This window comes from Struthio camelus, chromosome 12, assembly GCF_040807025.1.
Source record: "Struthio camelus isolate bStrCam1 chromosome 12, bStrCam1.hap1, whole genome shotgun sequence".
Classification (NCBI taxonomy): Eukaryota; Metazoa; Chordata; class Aves; order Struthioniformes; family Struthionidae; genus Struthio; species Struthio camelus.
This window is the reverse complement of record NC_090953.1, coordinates 9294510-9315107: the sequence shown is the minus strand read 5'-3', so window position 1 is coordinate 9315107 and position 20598 is coordinate 9294510. Positions and strand designations below refer to the sequence as shown.

The window sequence follows — 20598 nt, the reverse complement described above, 5'->3', positions numbered from 1 at the left end:
CCTGCCCAGCCGTGCAATGTCAGCCCTGTGAATAGATTTCTATCAGCCCACTCAGCCCTAAAGAGCTGCAGTTAAAAGGCTCTGGAGACATAATTGTATCTGCGTAACAGCAGTGATGATTTCCTTGAGAGGTAGGATGAAAAGTGGCTCTGTTCCACTACGACTTCTGCACTGACTTGATAGCTGCTTCTAGAAAGCTGTTTGGTTGTGGTCCAGGTGCCTCAGCTACTGCAGCTCTCTGCTGCCTTGCTCTCTCTGCCTAGAGTGCCCTGTGCTGCCCTCCAGCCACACACTTGTGCTGCCTGCGTGAGCCCTACCTCTTTCCCCCTCACAGCCCTCCAGCTGTAGGGTGATGCTGGCGCTGTGGGTGCCTCCAGGCAGGTGAATTTGTAAGTGGGTTTGCTTGCTGCCACAGCCAGGGGCTGCTCCTGGGCGATTTGGCAGCCTGAAGTGGGCCTTGGGCAAGGGGTGCTTGGCTTGGAGCTCAACCGACACAGGCTGCTCCTAGCCAGAAAGCTGCCAGCCTAGTGCAAGCTTTTTTTTTTATTATTAATTTACTCCTCTATCTCCAAGTCTTCTCCTTGCTGTGCTGTGGATGAGGATGCTGTTTACTTGTTCTTTTCTGCTCCCTCTGATGGTACGGATGGAGGAGTCGTGTTCAGATCTGGCTTCCCAGCCTGGTTGCGTTGTCGTGTCTCTTGTCAAGAGCTACAATCTCATCACAGAGAGGTGTTTTGCGGGAATGGGGTGTGGGGCAAGGAAACAGCACTCGGTGCTTTGCTTGTGCAGAACAACAGATGCTGTCCTTAGCGTCCCCGTGATTAGTCAGGAAGGTAAATGCCGAACGCCTCGTCTTTCTCTGCCCTCCTGGCTCGCAGACTAACAAGAGGCACGTTTCCTCCCACAAGCCTTCAGGATGCTGATGAAGAAGCTTGGGGGCAGGATGTGGAATATGTGTATGGAGAGAGGGATTTGGCTGGGGATCACTCTTATCTTCATATGCTTTAAACTTTGGAAGCTGAGGTTGCGGAAGTTACCTGTCGGCTTCTCTGAGGTGGTGCACGACCCCAGATCATCAAGGAGACTCTGAAGAGCCTGCCTTAATGTCCCCTTTTGTTAGGCTATTGTTTGGGCCAGGCATGCATTGGGTGACTATTTCAATGCCCAACCATTGGTTCCTTCAAGGGTCCTTTTCAGTTGGGTTTCCCCTTCTTTTCTCCTCTCTCCTGGCAATGTGAAGATGTATGTTTATGTTCTGTGGCCTCCAGGGCTGACACGTTCAGTTGCCTCTGGTCTCACATGGAATTTCATATGACTTCTCCCCGCTGCCCACTGCAGCTCGTCCATCTGATCAACTCCCACCCTTAAGTCATTTTCCAAAGCTGCTCCATCTGCATGGTTTCTTCATTGGTATCTTCTAGCCAGAGGCCTCCTCTCAGTCTTTCTTGCGCTACCGACACAGGAAGCTTTTTTTCAGGTGAGTGCTTCAGATCTCTCCTCCCTTTCTTTGGTAGGTACCACTGGGTACCTGCAAATCATCTGAGCTTGTGTAGCAGTATCTGTTCATGCCAGCGCTGCAGTTTGCTCCTGAAGTTGTAAAGGACGGAAGTGGCACTGCGAGTACCAGTAACACCCACATGGGAACTGGGATATTAGATGTGCTCTGCTCCTTGCCCCTACATTCCAGGCTCGCTTTGGTACCAGCTGCCACTGCCTATTTGGTTCTAGATTGGATTTGGTATATGCTCCATTTTTGCAAATCAGGCTGCTCAGTTTAGATGATGGTTTGCACTCTTACTGCTTAAAAATTATTATCTTGAAAGCCTTTCCTGTTAAGGACAGGCTTTGCTCTCAGGCTGCCAGAGTGGCAAGAGGCAGGCTGTTTATAGCCAGGTGCAGGAAGGCACTGGGAGGTGCAATACAAGCTTGTGGCCTGGGTTATGGTAGAGCTGCCACCGTGGGACTGCAAACCCAGCAACATGGTGACAGACATTGCATTTGCCAGTGCCTGCATTTAAATGCAAGTGATGTTCCCCACTGACCTCTGATGGGAGTGGTGTAGATGCCTGTAGCTCACCGTTGAGGAGAGGAGCGTGCTATACTATTTAGAAAGTGAAATTTCCTCAGGCCTTGGAGGAATTAATCTTTTTATATGCTGGACTCTTGCCTTCTGACTGATCTATCTGAATTACAGATTAACTGGCGGTGTGGGGACAGAGGAAGCCATTTCAATGAATAGCTCTCTAATTTATTAAAGGGGTTGTTTAGGCTGGCAGATCAGCAGTGCAGCAAATTCTTGGAGTGGGAAGTTCTCTTCTTTCCCTCTCCCCATCTCCCAGCCTTTTCCTCCCTCTGTGTTTTATCTCCCTGTCAATGGGGCCCCTCTCCAAAATCGATGAGGCTACTGGCAAGGCAGGCAGAAACCCCCAAGCTGGAGGTTCTCTTTGCAAAATGAGCTGTCAGCTCCCAGAAACCTGTAATTTCTAAGCCTTTCTCTAGGGGCCACTTCTGTTATTTTTAAGCAAAAAAGTCACCTTTCTGACCAAGGAACATAAATTTTGGAGTAGGGTGTGACGTCCTGGAAAACACCAGTATATTGATGCTGCAGTTGATATTAGTCAAGCTATATAGCGTCAGTCTCTTATCAACCAGTTCTGTGTCGAGACTGTCAAGGGTTTCCCTCCCCACCGCCATAGTCCACGACAGTCTCTGGGAAACCTGCAAAACCTCATTTCTTTTGTGATTTTTCCCCATTAGCAAACGTTGACCCCTGTGCTTCCAGTGAAGCTCGATGCTCCTAATCCTGATCTTCCTCTCTGCGTTTGCTAGCAGTGACAGCACTGCGGAGCTGGGGAGCCGGCAGGGGGAGCGCGCAAAGCTGCAGGCGCCCAGGCTCTGCTTCCCTTCCCAGTTTGCGAGCAGGAGTGAGAAAGGATTTGTTTGTTTGTGGATATTTCTATCGTGGTGTTTATATTCCAGAAGAGTCTTGTAAATACAAGGGCAGGTTCAGGATATAAACAATTATGCAGCTTAAACACATTTTGTTTCTATAAGAAATGCACTATTTATCTTAGGAAGGAATAAATCTGAGAGACCAATATCACTGCCTGAGATCATCTTAAGGAGGTCTTTAGAGGAAGGAAAAAAAAAAGACAGGCTTTCTGAAAGAGGCAGAAGTTTTAAATTTTCGTTGACCTCACACATGAACTAAACAAGCTGAACTGTGGTTGGCAAGGTTGCATTTTATTATTTTTTGACCATATAAGGATTTATCCGTTGATCTGAAAGTAAATATCATGGGTCTGATTTTTTTTTAAGTTTTTGTCTACGGATTTGCACCCTGAGTGCCAATCGCCTAAGTGCTGGCAGGGACTATGCATGCGAGGCATCCACTGGAAGCAAATCTAGTCCATTGCCATGCGTGGTCTCGAAGACTGTTTGATGTTTTCATAAAAATTCCATTTAAAAATAAAAAGGTCAAATGCTGACAAAAAAGCAACAACCAAAGACTATTTTCATTTGAAAAATTATGAGCACTATTAATTACTGCATGAGAACCAGATGGTGGAACTGACCGGTTTAGTTTCATGGTCCAAGCAGGATCGTTGGAAAAAAAAAAAAACAAAAACAACAACAAAACAAAGCAAAAACCCAAAGCAAAGATAAAACGTGTTGTGCCAGGTACTTTAGACGTTGAACATTCCTTCAGTTTGAAACCTTGGAGTAATGCAGAGCAAGGCATTTATTTATTTTTTAATACGTGATTTTTTATCTTGACAGAATATTAAACCAAAATAGGGAGGGCTGAAAATTAATGTCCTGTAATGACAGCAAAATCCCTCAGCATCTCCAGAGTCTCATAAACTGGATGCTTTGGAGAGGGGATGCAGAGATCCCTGGGCTCCAAGGGTGTCCAGTTACCACTGGAGAAAATAAACCTTCTGTGCACCTCTAGGGGCGTCCAGGCTCCTAGGAGAGTGCGCTGGTGTCAGCATTAAGTGATGCAGCTCAAAGATAGCCCTGTCAGGCTAATTGATCTTGAGTCTTTACCTTTCCTGTCAGGGCTGCCTGTCTCCTTACCCGTAATCCCTATCGCTTTGATGACCCATCAGGAATATGGGACTTGGCCCGGTTTTACATCCGTGCAATAGCATTATGAAATTGGTAGTGACACTTCCATTGGTACTAATTTCAGTAAGAGATTGGAGCCAGAGGACAAGTGGTTTACTTTTATGGCAGTTAAGCTTTCCAAGTAGATCAAGTCGGCCCAAGATTGATCTCAGCGTGGCCTGGGCATGAGAAGGGATGCGGCAGGAGGGTGGCTTGCTCACAGTGACGCAGGAAGGGAAGGAGGCTGCCTGGTGAATGGCGATGAAGGACCCTAATGAGAAACGTGCGCAAAGCTTGCGCTCGTTCTCAGCTTGTGATGGCCCTGGCCAGCAGTGAGCTGGTTAGAAACCTTGTCCTCAAAAGCTTTAACCCAAGCGGTAGACACAGTGTTGATATCAGGTGATGCTGCAGCTTTATAAGCTACGTATGTGTGTTCTTTCCCCGGCTAAATTGCAGAATAAGACCAAGAGGCAGCGTAAACCACTTTTGCATTGCTCTCCATACTGCAGCTTTTCAGCCGAGCCATATTTGTTTCCGATCTGAGGTGGGGGAGAGCGTCACCTGAGCCCCAGCCTCAGCTGAGCTGGACTTTAGAGAAGATGGCCCCTTGGCGCCTTGCTAGGCAGCCTTTTCTCCAGCCTTGTGCTTCGTATGCATGGTCACGAGAGCAAAGGCTCAGCTAAAATGTTTATCAGTTTGTCACAGTCTCACTCTGCAGTGGCTGAGGGCCAGGAAAAAGGATAAAAGCCTTGGGCTAATGATAAATTGAAAAACGCAGAGAGGAAACGTGTGCGCTCAGCGCTGAGCAGGCAGCCCCCCTCTCGGGCTCAGGCGCTTGGATAGGATTGCCTGGTCTGCCCCGAGGGACCCACCATTGCCAGAGGGGAGCCAGCGGGTGACCTGCCAGCAGGGATATGGAAGCCCCTGAGAATACAGCAATGTGGCCTTGGGGGAATGGTCCTCAGGTGTGTCCTGTGTCGGTGGGAGCGCCCCCACGTAGCTTCGCGCAGTGCAAGCACGGCCAAATGTACGTTAGCCAGCAGCCAGCAACCATCCGCTTAGGTAGGGGTGCAGGCAAGCGAGCATGTCTTTTTAGGATGTAGTAACATGCCCGAGGGCTTAGCAAGGGCATGGTGATGCCAGCTCTTATGCAGGTGAGGTGGCTTACTTTGGGAGACCTCTCTATGCTTCCCTTAAGGAAGAAGGGAAGAGTCGCGTTTTGGATCTGAAGATCTTGACACCTTTTGCCAGAGCTGCTGGGGAGTGAGGTCTGTCCCTGCGCACGGGAAACTTTGGGGGTGAGGAGGTGCTGAGGCCCTCCTGTAGGCAAGTGTGTTGGCTGTAGGAAACGCTGCAGTATATAAAGCGCATCTTAGAAACAGAAGAGATTAGAAAGCTGTATGATGTTATTCCGATTGATTTTGCTGTTGTATTTATACCTGAAGGTAAAGAGCAGACATAGTGGAAATCAATCGGCCTGTGCGCTCTCCCCACTCCCTCTGCAGTGCTGTTTGAATGAAATGCTTATATCATTTTTACGGTGTGCCTGTGATAGGGATGAGTGAGCGAAGAGATTAATAGATGCTGCTGAGGCCTTTACCCAGCCACTGCCCGTCTCCTGCATCGTAAAGCGAGCGCCACTCTGTAGTTCAAGGTGCCCTCGAGGTGAAAACTTGATGACTTTGTTTTAAAAAAAACAAGAGGTAAATTTCTAGTCGTGGGGAAGGGGAGGAAAAATGGCAGATGGGCAGTAAGCTGAGGATTTGGGGCAGGCGGGACCATGCCCAGCTCTGGAGCTAGGGGCTGGGCGCAGCGAGGATGCTGGAAACCTGGCCATGGAGGTGGTGAAAGGCAACGAGCTTCTTGAAGGTAAAGCCTGCCCTGTGGCGAGCAATGGAAACGGCAGCTGCAGCCTCACGTGGAGGTTACGGGGAACGTTTGGTGGTTTGGTTCATGCAGCGTTCCTGGGGGCCAAGCTGAGCATGCAAAGGAGGGGGCACCACCTACTTCATGCCATCCAGCAGCTTCAGCTGTGTGTGGCTCAGCACAGCCCTTTCTCTTTTATCACTCTGGGATGTTCGGCTAGCTAAAGTAGGACACTGGGCACCTTGTTTTGTCCTGCACTGCAGCAGCCCACCCCCTTCCTGCTCTGCCAGCCCCTTCTGAGCCTTGATCTTGGTGTTGGGCCTCAACCCAGGGTAAAAGGGATTCAATGGAGCCACAAAGAGACTTTGGCCATACGTGGATGCCATGCCTCTTGCTCCTCCAATCTTGTCAGGGCACTGGGTACAGCGGTGTGACTACTGCAGACTCCCAGTATCTGCTCCCTATCTGAGGACTGAGCCTAAAGTGTAAAACGGACTTCTCCCCACTCTGCTCTCCTCCTGCCTTCAAGGCCAGGTCAGCCTCTTTTGCTGACAAAAGTGTATTTGTCTTCCTGTTTACTGCTCTGGAGGCTGCTATTGCTGGCTCAGACTCTGTCATGCCAAGATGCGCTCTCAGGAGTTTTCTTTCTAGTGATTGATACATGAGCCAGAAGGACCCCAGCTAGCTTGTCACAGCCCACAGTGAGCATGCAGGCCTGGCAGTCACAAAAATCACCTTGTGATCTGTAAACAGAGGAAGCTGGATAGGGGAAATGATGGCAGGTGACCGGGGATGGTAGCAGAAGAGTGCTGCTCTGCATACCAGCGCAGGCATTGCCAGGTGAAATATTGTCTTCCTCCCTTCAGCTGCAATCAAATAAAATATGCTTTGCTTCCTCTCCTGTTGCCTGTGCCACCAACTAGCTGTGTCACTCCACCTTAGTGGTGAAAGCATTTCACTGTCCGCAAGCGAAGTGACTTCTAGGTGCCCTTATCCTATTTAGTGGGAGAAGATTTTGCCTTAGTCAATACCTGAAGTGCTATGAGATCCTCCGATTGAAGGATCCAAAGTATTCTCATGGTTAGCCCCAGCGCATGTTTACAGTCCCTTTCCTCGTTATATGCTTTCTGATTTGAAGACTTGTGGTGCAGCTGGGCTGGGAACTTCGAGCACAGACATAATTCCTGCTCTACGTTCTTCCCAACAGTGGGCTGGAGTTGCTGTCATATATGGCTGTGGCTAGTCAGGTACCTCCCTTTTTAATTATCAGATTGTTTTGTAGTTTTTACTGTAAGCATTTTCTCATGCTTGTTCTGCTGGATTTATGCATTTGTGCCATCATATGCATTGACTTCATATTTTATATGATTTGATCTTAATGTTTCCATTCCTGAGTGTAAGTGCTTATAGGAGTCGTGTGTGAGCTCCATAAATAAAGCTGAGAGAGAGGGGGAAAAAAGGATACGGGGGGATTGGGAGAGATTTGGGGATCCTCCACCTCCGGATGGAGCTGGTGCTATGTGGACCAGGCGATTATCCGTGCTGGCCCAGCTGTCCTTTCTCTCCAGGAGCACCTGAAAACATCAGAGAGAAGGAAATGTCAATACGTAAAGAAGGAAATGGGCTTTAGTAAATGACAGGGTTTCGGCGGCACTCTTCCATCTTGAAAGATCCCAAAGTGCTTAAGGGACCATGTATGTAGGAGTTGCCCACTGCAACAGATCTGCCAGCCCTGTATATGATAATGCATCTGCAATTTCTAACAGGCTGGAGGATGGCAGCAGGTGGGTGAAGAGCCTCGTATTGAATCAGCAGTGGGTACCGCAGACAGGAGGAGCACAGCACGGAGGGGCTGCTGGCCTGGCACTGGCTCCCCTTCAGCCTGAAGAAGTGCAGTGGGATCTTGAGTGCCTAGAGACAGTCAGGGCCCATCGTCTCACTCAGGAGAGTAGAAAACTGCTTACTCTTTGACAATTTCTACCTGGCTTCACTGCTGGAGGGGCTGGAAGCTGAGTGGAGGTTAAGATTTGGAGGGACCATCTAGAGAGCTCAAATGTATAATCTTGGAGTCCTCGTCTCCATCCAAAGTTCGGAGCTATAAACTTATGTGCACGGCAGGGGGAGGACCAGATCCAAGGCTGTGTTTGCACCTTTGCGAACTCTGCAATGAGCTGAGGCAGGTCTGCAGCCCAGGTACAGTGGGGCTTGAGCAGAAGCAGTGTTGTGTAGGCTGTTCTCTGCAAAGATGCTTGTCCAGTTTCTGTGGGGTATTTCAGGTGATTGCTGTGGCTTGTGTGACTGTGAGGCTTGTGAATGGACTGGGGTGAAATGTGGGAAGGAGGACAGAGCATTTTGTTGCAGTACCTGCAGAGCTGCTCAGACAGATGTCTGCTTGTTGGAGAGCGAGGCAGAAGTATCCCAAGAGGACACAGGGCTTACCCTGAAGAGGCTGGAGAGCTGCAGTCAGGACCTGAGCTTCATGGGTACAGCAAAGGCTGTTTGGACTTGGTTGAGACGTTGGCCACAAAGCAAGTGCAGAGAAAGAGTTGGATTTACAGGAATCTGAAGTTAAACTGCAGTGTTTTTTACAAGTTAGAGAGAGATCTGCAATCCTTTTTGAGCTCTGGTATGGCTATTGCTCAGGGGAAGAGATGCCACGTGACAAACAATCCAGCAGTCGTAATTAGCAGCCCTGGAGATGAGAAAAAGTGACTGATTCCTTTTGCAGGGGGGCAGGGGGACACGCCAGAGCCCACGGCAGTCTGGCTCCAAACAGGTCACTGCCTCGCAGGCACCAAGCACTTACTTGGCCCCATGCCCACATATGCCAATAAAAATTAAGAAATTGATTTCCTTTTTTTTTTGCCTGACAGGACAAGACTCTTTTTATGAGACAGTAAATGCAATCTCGCTCTGAGCATGGCTAGATTTTTAATTGTATTTGTTGTGCTTTCACTTATTCTGTTTTATGAGTTTCAGTTCCTTTCCTTGTTGGTGCAGAGATCAGCCCTGGGGGATTGTTTGATTTCGGTTCCAGCAAAAGGTTGCATTTTTTTTAACATTTTTTCTGGGTTTTTTTTTTGTTTTGTTTTACTGATAAGCTGAAGGTTGGGGCTAGTTTTCTGTCTGTGATTATAAATAAATGCATATGTGCATACATATAGCTCTGACTTGTAAAGCAGAGCTGAGAGATCCTGTTTTGGAATTATCCACTTGCCAGCCGGTGATATGGCCCTTTGAAGAACTGCATTTAAGATTAAGCTCAGGGAAACATGGAAGTGCCAACAGAGGTTTGAAGTCAGATGGGGAGGGGATTTTATAATATACTGGAGTTTAATGAGGTCTGCTTCAGCACTTGCTATACATGGTGACCCACTTTACTGGGAGAGCTTTTTTTTTCCTAGTTATGGGTCATATACAGTTCCTAATTAAGTAGGTTAATTATATGACTCCTTTATATTACACAGTCAAATGTGGATGGCACAATTATCTCTTGCGGTGATCATTTTTGATCAAATATTATGTTCTGAACGACAGCTCCTGTAGGCATGGGTAGAGGGGAATGGGAATTGCCCTGCACCCTGAGCACTTGCTTCCTTGCTTTCTGCTTAAGCAGCTCTGTTATCTTACTGAGTATGTGATTTGGTGCATGGATGGAGCCATCCTGCCTGAAATGACATAAAGGGATTATGGCCCCGTCCCAGGTATGGTGCTGTCCTGTTCACACGGCCAACCACGGTTTGCAACAAGCCAGAGAGATAAATGCTTTCCCTTCAACCTGAGAAAGTCAAGGCTGACAACAGGATCTTGGTATCCAATTTCTATGGAGAAACAGGCATCCACGGTGCCTAGGAGGCTGCCCAAGGTCCGTCTGTCCGTGTAGACAGTTTCTATGTTGACCAGGCAGGGAGGTGCTTAGCAAGCTGGGACTGGAAGACAACTACTTGGAATTTCTTCAGAAGCATCAAAAAGGGAAAACTACTCCTTGATGAGGGTTATTTGTTTGCAGGTGAAAAGTGCTACAGCTTGGGGGAGCTCTGAGCAGCCTCAGGCCTTTATAACCAAACTGTCCTTGAAAGAAGTTTCTTTAACCTCTCCCCATCCCACCCCTGGCACCGCTGGGGCCTCTGGAGCATCTCTAGGTTATCTATTCCAGTGCTTAACCATCCATGCTGCTAGGCATTAGGGAAAACATTCAAACCTTAATCTCCCTCAGTGCAATTTAAACCTATTATTTCTTGTTTTATCCCCAGTGGACATGAACAGCTATTATATTTCTCTTCACAGTAACCTTTTACATATTTGAAGACTGTTATCATGTGTCCCTTCAGTCTTTTCCTCTCAATACAAAGCATAATTTTTTCACTTTTCCTTTGGAGGTCATGTTTTCTGCACTTTTAATCATTTTCGTTGTTTTTTAGAGGTTACTGTTAGATAGAAAGCTGGAGTTTTTGTTGTTCTTCACCTGTGTGCCTTGGAGCATTCATTATGTTATGAATGTGTATGAACTGACCATTATCTTATCTTCTCAAATCTGTGGTTATTTATAATGTACCCTATAGTCCTGAGCCTGTGTTTTATCAGAAAGTGTAACTGCTAGCCTTGGTAAATAATTTACCACTATGATATGGTCACGCAAAGAGGAGCTCCCCAAGCTATTTATTATTATTGCTTTATTTTTCTAAAGTAAGAAATGTCCACATAACACTGTAGATGCAGCAAGCACTTTACAGACATGGACTATCCTATTTGATAGAGCTTCCAGATAAAGAAGGGGAAAAACAAAAGCACCAAGCCAAACTCAAGCTTAGCCACAGGGAAAGAGCGATGAATAGAGAATGAGAGGAGATTTTCTAAAAAGTAGAGCTTTCAGGGAAATCTGGAAGAGTACTTGCTCAGCAGCTGTACAGCAGAGGTGATAACATTAGGATAGAGGCAGATCAGGAAGAAGAAGAACCAGAGCGTTGCTGGGATAGATGTGGAAGGAGGATAGCCTAGACAGGAGACTAGAAAAGACATGAGGAAAGGGGTTGAGGTTGGGAATAGTGTTGCCCAGGTGGGGAACATTCCTTTGGAAAAAGGAGTTGGATGTCGATGGGGAGTGTTGAAAAGAAGAGAGACAATTTGTAGCATTTGTCCAAAAGCAGCATTTTCAAGCTGTCTCACTGCTCTTTGGATAATGGCAGATTCATTCAATTCCTGATGTTGTGGTCACTGCAGTTAACTCTCCTGCCAGGACCACAAACAGGCACGTAACTGCAGTCGGGGTACCTACTGCACAGAACCAGGGCGTGGAGAGGGCCGCCTAGGCTAGCTGGAGCCATGGGACAGCCCTGGTGGCTCTGCTGGACTTTCCTGACAGCAGTGTGGCCCCATCCCGCCGATGAGGCTGCTCAGTACCTGAGCTCTTCTCCAGCCCAGGCTCCCCCATCCTCTGCCCTAGCTCTCTGCTGGTTCCTGCTACCTGGTGCCCATGAGCCATGGCAGAGCCTATGATATTTTTGATTCTCAGAATGCACACAGTCTCCTTAAAATATTAAGAAATAAACCTTCTTTATAGGTAATGCTCACAGTAAGTTTGTCTGTAGTGCAGATTGATTTATCCACAGAAACATCTGCTGCATCACTGTTTAGATTTAAAATTTCAGAGGAGCTTCAAAATAATTTACATCCTTTTTAAAGTTTATAGGGTCGTATATCAGGAGTTAGCCCAGACTGCCCCAGAGTATTACTCTGCATTTTGATGGTATAAAACTGGGTTCATTCCTAAGTCTCTCTCCCATTCATCTATCAAGTAGAAGATGAACCTAAATCTTAAAATCTACTCTTTTTTTTTTTTCTTCCATTTTTTCCTTTAACCTTACCTGGAAAATCCACTGCTGAAGTCAGATAGAATTCTTCCAAATAAAGGCACTCAGCATTATACGTCATAAACTCAACCTCTTTACCTACTTTGCAGCAAAAAATATATGATATTGTCAAGAGAGATTAAAGGGGTTAAAGTGTGTAGCTGCTTTATTTCTAGGAGTTGCTGTTGATAGTACCTATTCTGAGTATCAGAGAGCAATAGTCAAACCTATGAAAATGATCAGTGACTACTTGATATCAGTGATATTTTTAGCGTTTGTCTCTCAGGCTTGTGCAGCCAGACTAATGCTAGTCTCAGGCTCAGAGGGGCAGCAGAGTGGCTGTAGGCTTAGAGGGGGCTGGATATTAACTCTGACCACCCAGCAGAGATGGGAATGAAAGGACACACAAGAGCTATATATACCCTTGCCGTGATGGTGTCATAGGAGTTGGTAGAAATCTGGACAATATTAAAAAAAAATAAGGGGTGGGGGGGACTTGGAGAAGACTTCAGCTATACATTGTGTCTTTAATCCAGTTATATGCTGTTGAGGATAATGGGGAAGAATTGGCTCAGTGCTATCTAATAGTGCATGCCAGCTCTGTGCCTACCATGGTCAGAAATGTTTCTGAAAGCTTGAAAGCTGCTGCATTGCACCCATGGAGATATATTCGTTAGGACTCTGAGGATGTGATTTATTTTGTTCTTATCAAGACTGAAACGCGCTCAGAGGCAGAATACTATCCCCCGGTTATTGCAATGATAGAATATACTGGTATACTATCCCTGTGGTGTTTTGACTGCAACAGTCTTGGCAGTCTTCGGTTTTCCCATTTTTACAGATATGAGAAGAAGTTCAGATGGTCATGGAGCATCAGAGTTTGCTTCTAGAGGCTTTTGAGAGTTGGTAAATTTTATAAATGTCCAAGCGTAGCAGCGTGGACTTGTGCTGGATGAGTAAAAGGCTGAATCAGTTCACAGCACCTTGTATTCACTGAAGACTGAGAGTGCAAATGTGGATGAGCTGAGACATGATTACATCTTACCCCATAGAAATGTACAATTACATCTAAGATCTTGGCAGGTTTGGAGCATGAAACTAGAGATAACACATTTAAGAAGTCCTCTCCTAAGAAATGAGCTGCAGAGAAAAAGAAAAAAAATAGATGAATGTAAAGGAGGTCAAACTGTGGATCTGTTTATTGACATGGAAATTGCCTTCTAAACTTTAGTTTCATAAGTACCCAGCCTCCCTGATAAGGCCCTGCTCCTTTGGATGTAGCCATGTGCGTCTATAATGCATGTGCCATCGGGACCCTGTTGTGGTCTGTGTTGCCTAAAAAAAAGGAGCCAATGTGCAGACAGCAAGAGTTACACGCTAGCAGGGCGCTGTGATACCCCGAGACACATGTCCCTAGCAAGATCCATGCCATCCTGGCATACGTCCCATGGGTGGCCACAAAATCAAACGTCTCCCTCTAGTACTAACGTTGTAGCCAACGTCCTCTTTGCTCCTCATCACAAAGGCGTGATTTCTGCCCTCAGAGTAGAGGACAGCATAGATGACCTCATTCACTAGAGAGGCCTTTCACATCACACTACCCTGTGGACACCCCACGATCTTTCTTTGAAGCAATAGCTTTGCTGCTTAGGGAAAGCAATAAGCTCTTGATAGCCTCTCCCACAGTTTCACAGCAGGGGAGATCTTTATGATTTCTCCTCGTATAAATTATACCAGTCTATATCCAGTTGATATTTTTATGACATACTTTGTGAGCTGCACCTTGAAATGGAGAGGTTACCCCTTCTCACTGCAGTCAGGTTCTCCATCAGTGCATAATATGGCAGAAGAGAGGTGCGCACACCTTGCAAAATCCAGGCCATCTGTTTTGCATGAAAAGAATTGACAAGAAAGAACAAAAGTCATTCAAACCAAAATTGCCTGACTGCTTTTTGAGTTTGGAGAAATACAATGTATGTAGTCCCAACAGAGGCATCTTGCGGCAAGAGCTGAATTTTGCCTTTGCGTCTCAAAAGCTGGAAGTCACGTGGGCCTTGGGAGTCACTTGAAAAAAACCAAAAACCTGCCAGAAGGAATTCACAATAAAGGCAGAGACATTTTTTTCTTGTGACTAAAACACCTGTCATGGCTGCCAGGACTCTGCTAATTACACAATAACTTTATTATATCCCACTTGGAAGAACAAACAATACTTGAAGTCTCAAAAATGAATAGCCTTTAGATGAGATTAATGCAGTCAGAATGACTGCATGGAGCTTGTATTCGCCGTGTCCTCTCAGAGGCTCTGGAGAATAAAAGGACTTGAAGACTCCCCTCTTTGTTGCTAGCACCACATAATAAAGTAATTGTGCAATTAGAAATAGATTACTGATGGGAGAGAGGCATTTTCTATGCGGTGCAGGTAAAAGACAGACCTCTCTGAATAGGTTTGAATCACAATGCAGCATCTCTGCTCCTCTTTGCTTGACCTGCTGGTAGCCCCAGGCAGCTTGCAGAAGGGAGAAAAGAAACGTCTCTAGTTGACCATGCTTTTCTTCCCACCTGAACGTACTGTGGTATGTTTGATGTGACTGCCAAAGGGAGGTCCTCCTGCAAAGTTGCAGTGTGATCCCCTTGTTTTCTGGTTCTTCAGGATCTTGTGTTTATGCAACACGAAAGGCTACACCACTGCTTAAAAGGTTTAACCTCGTGATGGAGGTGTTTGTACAGAGCTTCTGTGGGCTGGCAGGTCAGACCCCGGGATATGTGAGAATAGATGGAAGTGGCTAATTGTATTAATCTCTGATGTCCCCTGAGGTTTCCAGCCTTGGCAGCTGATAGCAAAGGCTGAAGTTAGAAGTTCTAAAAATAAAATAAAGCATAATCCTAAAATTGGAGTATAGCTGAATACTGTAAAATATCTCTGTAATTGGGATGCAGGCTTTTCTTCTCAGGTATGGTTGCTCTTTCCTTCATGACTTTATTTTACCTACAGGAACAAGCCTGTTCATGTTTAGGGAAAGATTAGAGTGGCAGTGCTCTTAGTGCGTGCACTCGGGTGTAAGGAGCCATGGTTTGGGTAGGTGGTTGAAGGAGCCAGGATAGTGCGTGCATTTGGTGCTGCTACGAAGCACGCCTTTGTCCTTGAGGGCTGTGTTTTGGGCACCTGCTCCACAGAAGGAGGTGAGGCTGTGTGTGTGGTGACTGTGGGGTTTAAGGGACATGGAAGGGTCCCACAAGGGCAGTGTTCGGCTGAGCTGGTTGCAGATGCTGAGGAGTGCTGGGAGCAGGAAGCTCTTTTGCACCTACTGCTGTGGAGGTGGCTGTGTGGGGATCAGTGGCTGCTTCATTTTTCTAGGAGTGGCTGTCATCGGTGGTTCGTGCAGGGAGATAGTGTGGAAGGAGAACCGAGACCTCTCCACCAGGCCCATCAGCTTGATGGAGTGTCAGGATCGATAATGCAGCCCAGTGAGCAAGCAGCAGATGGGGAATTGGGAATTAAGAAGTACTTGAGATGGCGGCAGACAAATTAGAGAAGATGAGGAGGAGGGAATCTCCTGGGTTTATCATAGCTCAGCCTAAAGCCTGTGATGCTGCCTTCTCTGTATCTTGCTGGGGGCTCTCCTCCTACTGGCCTTGGAGCTGGAGAGGGGGCTGCTAGCAAGTTGCTGAGCTCATCCCTGGGGAAGCTCCCTCTGAGAGCAGCAAGACGATTAATGGGAGGCAAAGACATTAGGAAGCGATGGGAGCTCCCCGTTACTGCCATCTCTGGGGGTTGACTAGTTTGTCTTGCTGCTTCCTTGCTTGTCTGTTGGTGCTCTGAGCTTTTAGGGGCAGGGAGGAGAGGGGAGAGATGTTGCCTTTCATGGTGGAGGCAACATGAGTTGATTGGAATCTGCTCTGGTATATCTCTTCCTGTCCAGGGGATGATAGTAATCCATTGCTGGCCTGGTAAATGCAGCAATCAGTACCATATAGTCAGCAGGGCCAGTGGGCCTCCTTTCCCTCCGGTTGTTTTTGACAGATGTGTATGTGATGTTTTTAGGTCCCGTGGCAGTGATCAGCGGAGAGGAGGATTCTGCCAGTCCCCTCCACCACATCAACCACGGCATCACAACACCCTCATCCCTGGACGCTGGCCCGGACACAGTGGTGATCGGCATGACCCGTATTCCTGTCATCGAGAACCCCCAGTACTTCCGACAAGGTCACAACTGCCACAAGCCAGACACGTGTAAGTGCCCGGTCCAGTCGGATGTCCCTGTGAGGGCCAGGAGGAGGGTTGGGGATGTGGGGACAGGAGGGCAAGGAAGATGAGGTTAAAGAAGAGGATGAGGAAGAAGAGAAGGAGGCTTTTGGGAGAATGGGTCTTGGTATGGTCCAGAAACCAAAGTGAATCTCAGGTCTCAGAAATCACAACATACATACAGGTGCTTCTGAAGGAGCCTTTTCACCCTCACATTCACCTCCTTTCACCCTCCCTCTATCACCCACCCATCACCTTCCCCCCCTGCCTGAAAGGGCCATTTGAAACACAGCTCTGCCTTGCTTGCTTTGAGCACCATGTCAGAGGCACGAGCAAGAGCTTGCATGGAAGCACGGGGTATTCGAGTGACCTGCTGCCTATGGGGGGGAAAGGACATGCCTCCCCTTCCTCCTCCAGCAGTTTCCCAGCCGTGTAGCAGCAGGACTTTCTACTTGGCTTCCCCGTGATGCAATGACAAGCTCAGGACATGTGTTCATAGATGGCGCAGGTGCCTGGAGATAAAGAACAGAAGGTTTAGATGCTGGATGTCTTATATTCATGGGCCTCTGTAAAGCTTGCCGTTTCCCTATATAAATCTGGGTTGTGAAGTCAGCCTATTAGAATAGCAGGGGGTGATAACCAGGCCCTCTCCCTTTAGCTCTCTTAAATTCTGACCATAAAAGAAAAGCACTGGGTAAAAGGATGCATTCTTGCGAGTCCATCACCACTTTCCATGACTGCTCTGAGGTGTGACCCTCGCCAAGCTGGGCTCCCGTAGTCAGTAACAGAGTTCTCCCTTGCCTTCTACCAAATCTAAGAAGCACACTGAGCAATACAGAGGGTTCAGATAACGTTCCTCCTGTTATTGTTCATCTTTCTTATATTTCTTGGTTCCAGGCAGAACTGGATCCAATAAAAAGGTTACAAAAAAAGAATTTGTACCGGTTCGGTGGCCAGGCAGTAGCAGGGGATAGCAGCACACTGAGGTCTGCTTCCGGCTCTCCACTTTGCTTTTGCTGACTCACGAGGCTAAGGAAACATAATTCAGTGTATGGAACAGAAGCGCTGGTAGGAGTCCAATCTCCTAACCTGCAGAATTTCATTCAGTGTTAAATATTAGGCAGGAAGTTGCTTCTCTCTGCCCGCGGCTCTCCCCATCAGACGAAGGAGAGGCACAGCCACCGCTCCTGCTGCAGTATTGCTGGAGCAGCCCACCATGCGCTCTCCTGGGCGCTGCAAGCAAAGCTAGGAGCCAGGGCTTGTGTCCTGGGTCATTGATCATCGTGCTTCAATCGCCAGAGCGTATCCAATTAATGTGCCTGGCTTTCCCTTTGTTTTTTATTTTAATGTAATTATTTTGGTCTGTTTGTAGAGAGGGGGAGGAGAGGGTTGATTAGGCAGGAGCTGGTGAAGCTGAGAGTAGTGAGGGGTTGTTTTTTGCCATTATTTATGTTTTACATTTCTTATAGCACCTTATCCCAAAGTGATTTACAAACTCTGATGACTTGTTTTTTTCTCCTTTTTTTCCCACCTTCTGTGCTCTCTCGAATCTCTGTAATCTATGCGCCGACCATTTTGATATGTGAGTGCTATTGAAGTTACACAGTAGTAGTGGTTAAAACTCAGAGGATTAAGTTTTGCTCTGAGCATTTGCCCTGCGGGGCTTGTCAAATTTAGTAGAGTTGCAGGGAAAGTAGCTCGCAAGAGGATTTGGCCTCAAAGTTTCACGGGGCTATTTGATTAGGATCTGAAAAGTTCAATGCACAGCAGAAGTGCTTGGCAGTGGCATCTGGAGCCGTTTCTCCTGTGGAAAGTGCCACAGGAGGAAAATATAACACTACCAGTAAGTACAGAAACTTTGAAATGCATGGAAAATCGCTTGCTTTTGTGCTAACCTTCCTAGGCCCCATCTTGGCGCTCCAGGTTTCCCAGGGCTGTGAAGCAGGACTGCTGAAACTAAATCTGGTGCAAAGATTGTTAGCACCCAAAATACATTTGGGTGCTAACAAGGGGAAAAACACAACTGGATGTTGTCAGGTCAAAAACGCTTCCGTTTTTTGGAATTATTTACCATTTGCAGGGCAAGAAACGGGCTCTGAGACCTTAGGCAGAGTTGGATTTGGTGTATTTCTTTCTGTATTCTAGTCCTCAGCCCTATAAGACATCATTTGAACAAAACTTTAACTTAACTGCTGGCTTTCCTTAAGGCTGGAAAGTTTCATAATTCACCTTTTAAAATAACCGTGCTTTGAGGAGCTTTCACCATTAAAGGATGTGTTTAATCCAATGTGCTGTGCTCAGCTTGAACCTGGGCTAGGGAGCGCAGCTAGAGCTCCCTAGCTGCTGCCATTTTCGCACTGGAGGGTTTGCTTTCCCTTGCGCTGAGCTGGGGCACAAACGCTTCTTCATTTTTTGCCATGCAGAGAGAGGGAGCTGCTTTAGGTTGGGGAGCACTTTGATGCCCAATTGAGTCCGTGCCAGTGCAAACAGTCACCTCGCTTCTGCCAGCCATTGTGCATCACAACCCCAGTGGCCACAAGGCTACACAGCCTGGCCTGGGCAAGGCACTCAGTGGCACGCAGCGTCTCTCTTTTGCATTGAGGTGTTGTTAGAACACCTTCAGCAGGTGGTTTCCCTCCTTCCATCTCTAAACTTTTCTCCTTCCTTCCTTCATTGTGCCAATATCACCGTGCTCTTGGATGCTGTCTGGGCTGAGGACATGCCGATACCCATTACGGAGCTGCAATGAGGAGAGCGAACTCTATATGCTTAATGCAGTATTAATAGTACATTGATGTGATATAGATTTCTGTCACCCTCTATACTAGCAAACATCGCTTATCATGCAGGGATGACGGATGCTTATTCCCAGCCACTTAGCTCTGCATAATGGAATTGCAGCTGAAATATGGAGGACGGCTCCCTGCCTGCTGAGCTGTGGCCCTGCTTGCTCCTGCTGCACCATGCTGTCCTGCGGGATCCCCCTCAGCAGGCCCAATAGTTAATGTATTTACAAGGAGGCAGAGATATGTTTCTCATGGGGATGCCCTTTCCTCCCATCAACCGGATGAAGGATGCAGGAGCCTGCTCTCACCTCCAGCTTTCTGGGATCTGTGCAGTTGAAGTTTGTTTCTTACCTATACTCTGCCACAGCCTGAATTAGAGGAGCGGGAGGGACCCAAAGACTTTTTTCCGTTCTTGGCTGAGGGCTTCCAAAAGAGGCATGGAAGAAAACGCACCAACCTGTTTTCTCACAGCTCTTTGGGGAAACGCTCTCTGCATCCTCATGCTGTACCTCCAGGGCATTCTAGGCAGCTCTAGGATTTGCAACAAGTCCTCATTGCAGCCACCCTCAGCTCCACCTGGAAGGTCAGGCAAAGAGCTGGGCTGACAACAGAAGAGTCCAACAATTCAATTGCAGAAGAATAAACTAAAATACTTTTCCCCCTGCTTTCTGGTGTGTGTAAGAGCACAAAGTGGTGTATCTGCTTGGCAGATGTCAATTGGAGGAACAGCAGGTTGTGATGAGTTTGCAGCTCTCTATATTTGGAAATAAACAGATGAGAGAAGACAAACAGGACTACCTTCTTGTGGAACAAGCACTGTGAACAAAATACTTCATGAGGAGATAGGGTGGGGGGACCAGATGGCTCCATCCTGTGGTCAGGGGTTTTCCTAATGCAAAACATGACCCATTCTACCCTCATTTCTGTCCAGTAAACAGCCATTAGCCCTTGCAGGCAGGAGATGTGAACTCATTAGAAAAAAATAACCAAATGGTCAGTGAAAAAACAGGGAACATCAGTCTGGAATAATTTCATGAGCTGCTAGTAGGATGTTTTCCTAGAAGTGCTTCTTGGCAGTAGCAACAACTTTTTACTTTAGCTCCATCTTCCTACATTTGGGATTTGAAATTGCAGAACGGATAATTATGAATAGCTGGAGATTTTTATTGTGGAAGATTTTGGTAATGTTTCAGATGAAACATTTTGGAGGCTTATTTTACTAGTAGTAGTAGCAGTTTTTAGTAGTAATTAATAATCAGCATAATACATCAGATGCAGATTAGAAGTTCTTGGATCTGATCTCTCAAGCTTACACAAATGCAGCAACATAGTCTTGAAGTTGCTCTGTTCCCTGGCATTTCTGTTTTGACAAAATAAGTTTTCTCAAGAAAGGCACAAATCAGAGAAAGTTTTCCAAAAACTCAGTGGAAAAAATGAGTCTGGATGCAGACCTTCTATAGATCCTTGCCTGTCTCCTGGGGGTGGATGCTAGATTCCCACTAGAACTGTGCAGCTAGACTTTTTGGGCAAGCGCTTTAATTTTGATGGAGATTATTGCTGGCTGCTGTGAGGACACAACTGGTGCTGGCTTTATTTTCTTCTTGCAGGACTGGTGCAGTCTCGGAGCTATGATGCATTCTCCACACGGGTGGAGCAGCCGTCCTTCCGTAGAGTCCTAATGAGGGTTTTTTTCCAACCTCATTTATTACAGGCTGCCCTGACATAATTACATATTCGAAGT

The 20598-nt window shown here is 46.9% G+C and overlaps 1 protein-coding gene across 2 annotated transcripts in view; it reads left to right on the top strand.

The window, feature by feature from the left end:
* Positions 1–20598, top strand: part of NTRK3 (neurotrophic receptor tyrosine kinase 3) — a 247164-nt gene that overhangs the window by 116196 nt on the left and 110370 nt on the right. For both annotated transcript variants that reach the window (XM_009681246.2, XM_009681247.2), the window contains exon 12: positions 15871–16059. In XM_009681246.2, coding sequence (XP_009679541.1) covers positions 15871–16059 — 189 coding nt within the window. The remainder of the gene's footprint in view (positions 1–15870; positions 16060–20598) is intronic.